This window comes from Octopus bimaculoides, chromosome 1 (assembly GCF_001194135.2).
Source record: "Octopus bimaculoides isolate UCB-OBI-ISO-001 chromosome 1, ASM119413v2, whole genome shotgun sequence".
Lineage (NCBI taxonomy): Eukaryota > Metazoa > Mollusca > Cephalopoda > Octopoda > Octopodidae > Octopus > Octopus bimaculoides.
In genome coordinates, this window is record NC_068981.1 from 53,494,299 (window position 1) to 53,500,015 (window position 5,717).

Genomic DNA, 5,717 nt, shown 5'->3' on the forward strand with positions numbered 1-5,717 from the left:
TTATTATTATTATTATTAAGACGGCGAGCTGACAGAGTCGTTAGCACGCCGGGAAAAATACTTGGCAGTCTTTCGCCCGTCTTTACGTTCTCAGTTCAAATTCCACAAAGGTCGATTTTGCCTTTCATCCATTCTCAGTCGATGAAATAAGTACCAGTCAATCACTGGGGTCGATATAATCTGTTAGCCCCTTCTCCAAAATTTCAGGCTTCGTGCCGTGATCTGAAACTATTATTATTATAATTGAGTAAGGCTGCAAGATGGTAGAATCGTTACCGCACCGGACAATATGCTTAGCGGCATTTCTTTTGGTTCTTTGCGTTCTGATTTCAAATGTCGGCGACGTCAAATTTGCATTTCCTTCCCCCAGAGTCGATAAAATAAAATACTACCCAAGTGCTGGTGTCGGGAGCATCAACTAACTCCCTACCCATTCGAATATACTACATTAGAAGTATATTTATGCGTGTATTTTCTTTAGAATTAAAGCTTTTGCCTTTGAAAAATTCAAGCCGGAATTCAAGTGACAAATTTCGTTTAAGTTATGACAGCTCTGCGGGGTTGTGAATATCTGAACTGGATGGTGTATGTGCATATGTCTGGATAAACTTGTACTTATGCAGCAGCTGTGCATATCGCATTAATGCACGAGTGTAAACATCATTACAGTGTGTGAATGTGTGTGTACGTGTGTGCGTGTGTGCGTGTGTGTGTGTGTGTGTTTGTGTGTGTTTGTGTGATTGTGTGCATGCGTTCACGTGTGTGCTTGTCTGTCTTTGTGTGATTGCCTGCATGCATTCACCTAGAAACTTTAAATGGAGAATCCTTGGAATATTTTACAATATTTCACTGTACCTCTAATCGATTTTATTTGGAGAAAACGAATCAATTTGCTTTGTCCTTTTCTTTCTTTCTTTCTTTCTTTCTTTATTTCTTGAGAACTTCACCCTTTCGACGCTTTTATGTCATTCTCTTGTTACAAAGCCTAGTACACTTATGATAACAGCTAAAACTGAAAATCTGTTGTCTGGGTATAAGAGCGTCTAGATGCATTCATTGTCTTATAATGTTATAGAAAGAGAGAAGAAAACCTTAGCAATGCAGAAAATAAAACATTCAATTTTATTATTTTAAATATCTTCGTATCTTTTATTTCCGACTCAAAAAAAAAAAAAAAAAAAAAAAAAAAAATTTTAAGCTTTTCTTTTAAAGTCAACTATTCTTGTCCATGGCTAGAGGTCGGTTGAGAATTTTCCAATCTGACAGCAGTCGTAGCATTCCATGGCATTCGTTGCAAACATTTGTCAGATTATTGTATTCAGTTCTTCTGACCTGAAAGATGTTAATTGAATAAAATAAAACGTTAACAAATTACTGTGAAACATCCGGCTTCATGTGAAATGTGTGTCTGAAGTATATATGAGGGTCTAGAACGTATAAATGCGTCATGTACTTCAGTTACATTTTTTCGCATGAAGCCGGATGTTTTAAAGTAATTTATTTACGTTTTTGTTTTATTCAGCTGTTAACATTCTATGAAAAAAAAAAAAAAAAATTGAACATATAGAATTGAAAATGATCATTTGATGAGTGGAAGCAATAAATTCCGAAAATACCAACACTGTTATTTGATGGGAAAAATCCTCCGAGTCAAGACAAAAACAGTTGATTTTGAAAGATTATATTTGGAAAAGAATCATTTTACATTTACAACATAAAATATTTAAAATAATAAAACTGTGGTGTAGAACTCATTATACTTATGATTCAGAACGAGTACAGAGCGGTAATAAGAAAAAGAGATGACAAAGGAGTAAACGATTACCGTATGAACTTCATTAGCTGTTTCTTCTATAACAGTGGTTTTACTACTACACCTCCCCTATGAATTTGTCCTCTCCACGCCCCCTTTGCATCTATGAATAAAATTTCCTCCCAGATTTTAAATAAAATCTAAAATATGTTTTTAGCCTTTTTATTGAAAATGAATTAGTCACATTATACAAAATATGTATAATTTTATATATAATCACATTATACAAAAAGTGAGATACTTGACACTCTTAGCAAAAAATGCTTTTTTCTTTTTGATTGAATAGGAATTAGTCACATTGTTAGTGAGATACTTGACACTGCTTCTTAGTTACAAGATCTTGAATGCGTAGTTGAATGCCAGAGTGCACAACGTAAGTCCCTTTCAACGGTCAGCCTGTTTCTGTACTTGGTCTTGACAGCAACGAGCGTGGAAAATGCAGCTTCACAAAGATACGTGGATCCAAACATAGCTAAAATCCGAAGAACCTGATGTGAGATCAGAGGGTAAACAGGAAGGTACTTGATCCAGAACATTTCAAGATCCAGTTCTTTGAAGTCTTCCTTAGCTGGGGAGTTGAACTTCAGCTCAAGAAACTCCTCTTGCACCTCATCCAAAATATCAGTCACTTCACACTGAAATGGGTTCCTGATGAATTTCCAAGCTTCACGCTTTTCATCTATATCTGAGAAGTATCTGATCAATTCTGTTTTCAAGCCAGTTAGATGAGTGATTATTTGTTTCTTTAACTCAGAATTAAGTAATTAAAACTGGCTGTATTTCCCTGCTGAATTCGACATTTCCAGAGGTCGAGTTTGGTCATGAAGTTTCGAACAGTGTCGCGGTGCGTGAGAATGTTGATATTTTCCCCTTATAGGTCGAGAGTATTCAATGCTTCGAAGATGCCTACCAGGTGAGCTAGAGATAGCTGAAAGCCTTGAGACTGAAACTTGTCATGGAGATCTGCCTTCTGCTGCAAATCTAGAAATATCGCTACATCTCGTAGTTCATAAAGCCGTCCACGCATGTTCCCATTTGATTGCCCTTGTACGTTCGGGTGAAAAAGCAATGCTTCATGTTCAGATTACATATCTTTACTCAATAGTTTGTAAAGAAAACTGTTGACCTTTAACAAAGTTGACAACCTTGATAGCCACGTTCAGGACATTTCTCATGTTCAGTAGGTAAGGTTCTGGATGCTAAGGCTTCACCCTAGTAATGAATCCAGACTGCAAATCAAGCATGGCACACTATTAGTTCACACTCCTACCAGCGAATCCCACGAAAGTTGGTTTTCCTGAGAGAAGTTTGATACATCACGAAAAATAGCTGCTGCTGTTGTACAACTATCCAAAGGATGACAGAACAACATTTCCTCTTTTATACAGTTGCCTGACACAAAACAAACATATACTAATAGCTCAGAACACTGAGCGATGTTAGTCGTTTTGTCACACTGGATGGCAGAAACAAGTCATCGATCCTTCCCTTGACTTTATTGTTTGATAGTGAAATCTGGAAAAGCTTGTTCGCACTATCGTTCCCCAGAACGGGTTCTGCTGCGCGGAGTAGACTTGGTTTTATGAGAGACTCCCCGATGTTATGGCACTTCTTGCTCTTTGCAATCAACATGGCGATCTCATTGGAAGCTTCAACAACCATTGAAGTTTGTTGCCGAAATGCTCCACTACCGACTTAGCTTGCTTCAAGGATTGTGTTTTTGTTTCAAAGAACGCCTTGGGCTTGTCTGCAAGAGCAAAATGTGTTGTCCTCAAATGGCGTTCCTAGCATGAGGGTCGTATTCCATCACTGGTCAAAGTTTTGCAACATATCACACACTGGGGGACTTCTGTGTCACTCTTTTAGAGGGACACGAATCCAAGTCGAATATATTCGTCAAGATACTTCCGTTTCTTCGTACTCATTGCGAATTATTGGATGTGCAGTGGACAACACAAATATGTGAACAAAAGATAAGGCACGTGTAAGGTAATGTCAAGGCCCAAGTTAGAACGCTTGGAGTAAAAAGTTCTGAAAAAAATTAAAACAAAAAAATTTGGAATAAAAGTTAAATTAAAAGAAAAGTTACACGAAAATTTGTACAATAAGATGTTGTATTTATTTGTACGAAAATATAAAAAAAGTTTCTCTAAAAAGAAAAAAATTTGCAGAGCTTTTAGTTTTATCTAGTATTTTCAATAATATTTAAATCTGAACTCTAGTTTAACATTTGGCTTTATATTACAATTTTTTTCTTACAAAAAAATTTACTGTTTTTAACATAAATATTTAATATTAAAAATTTTGGTTTTCTTGTTAATTTTTTTTTATTTTTTCAATCTATGTTTTAAATTTTTTGAGACTTGATTAAATTGAGAGATAGTAAAACCTATTACATACTTTTTGTTTTATTTCCTATTTTTAAATATATTATACTTTTTATCTTGCTAAAATTTTAAAATAGTTTTCAATTTTTTAAATTAAGTTAATATTTCTTAGTATGTTGCTATAATGGTTTGATAATGTTTCAGCATGTCCCTTGATTTTTAAGAATCACATTATTTGATATGTATGAAAACTGTGGATCAAACTTATAATCTATTAACTGAAATAGCTGTTTGTCTTTACGCGATGATAATATCTAAGCTTTATACCAGTGGTTCTTAACCTGAGTCTTCTTGTAACAAAAAAAACAAAAACAAAATAAAGGCAATGTTAAAGCTACAATTCAGAATTGGTGAGGCTTTTGAGGAATATAAAGTGGGGGCCAATAAGTACAGAAAATTGTAAGCGGCGCTAAAAAAACTAAAGGTATAAGGCGATACTTTTTGCATTTTTTCATAAACTTCTCCGCCTGACAACATAAAATGATAATCAGGCAACATTTCCAAAAGACGCCTTCTGCACGAAAAATATAAAATTAAATATAGGTGCACTCGTGGCTGTGTGGTAAGAAGCTTGTTTCCTAATCACATGATTCTGGGTTCAGTCCCAAGGCGTGGTACCTTGGGCAAGATCTACTATATCCTCAAAGTCTTGTGGGAGGGTTTGGTAGACGGAAACTGAAAGATGCCCGTCGTTTACGTATGTGTGTGTTGTGTGTGTGTGTGTGTGTGTGTCTTTGTGTCTATGTTTGTTCCCCTACCACCGCTTGACAACAAGTGTTGATGCATTTGCGTCCCGTATCTTAGCAATAGAGTAAGTATTAGGCTTTAAAAAAAGAAGCATTAGCCTAAAAATTTCAAGGCGATATCTCAGCATGGCTGCAGTCTAATGACTGAAACAAGCAACAGATAAAAGATAAAGATAAACGAGATAGCGGGGATTAACTTATTTTATGTAGTGAGACATATTTTCTTAGCAACTCCCCTGTCAAAACAATTTCAAAGTAGTCATCGCTTTTATTGATAATAATTAGGATAGGGAGTTGACAGAAACTGTAATGTATGAACTAAATGCTCAATAGTAATTAAGTCACTCCCCGTGCGCCCAAACGTTAAAAGCTGACCTTTTCAGTATTTAACGTTTATCTTCCTATTAGTTTCAAATGTTTCCTATTAGTTTCAAAGCCAGCAATATCGAGGGCGGGGGCGGGGTTAAGTCGATTACGTCGATCTCAGTGTTCAACTGGTACTTATTTTATCGACTCCAAAAGGATGAAGGGCAAAGTCAACCGCGGTGGAATTTGAACTCAGAACATACAGACGGGTGAAATGCCGTTAAGCATATTGCCCGACATGCTAACGATTCTGCCAGCACGCCGCCTTGTCAATGAATATGTATTGGATTAATGTACTGGACGCTTTGGTTGATTATACGCAGCACCAAATTTCATTTATTTCAACTATTGATTGGGTTAGACATTCATTTTATACATAATAGATAAGCTATCCAAATGTGCTTG

General features: G+C 35.9%; 1 protein-coding gene across 1 annotated transcript; it reads right to left on the bottom strand.

Annotated features, from left to right (window-relative positions):
* Positions 1-2,139: 2,139 nt before the first annotated feature.
* Positions 2,140-2,840, bottom strand: LOC106875214 (zinc finger BED domain-containing protein 5). Its single transcript, XM_014923262.1, has 2 exons — positions 2,724-2,840; positions 2,140-2,556 (listed from the first exon to the last, which is right to left on the bottom strand). Exons 1-2 carry the CDS (start codon positions 2,838-2,840, stop codon positions 2,140-2,142), a joined length of 534 nt encoding a protein of 177 aa, XP_014778748.1.
* Between the last annotated feature and the right edge of the window lie 2,877 nt (positions 2,841-5,717).

What these genes read in the sequence shown, in the direction of transcription:
- LOC106875214 (XM_014923262.1), bottom strand. Translation starts at nt 2,840, where the DNA reads ATGCGTGGACGGCTTTATGAACTACGAGATGTAGCGATATTTCTAGAT. An exon ending in AGCTATCTCTAGCTCACCTG is followed by an intron (nt 2,557 to 2,723) that starts GTAGGCATCTTC and finishes TCTGAGTTAAAG; the next exon opens with AAACAAATAATCACTCATCT.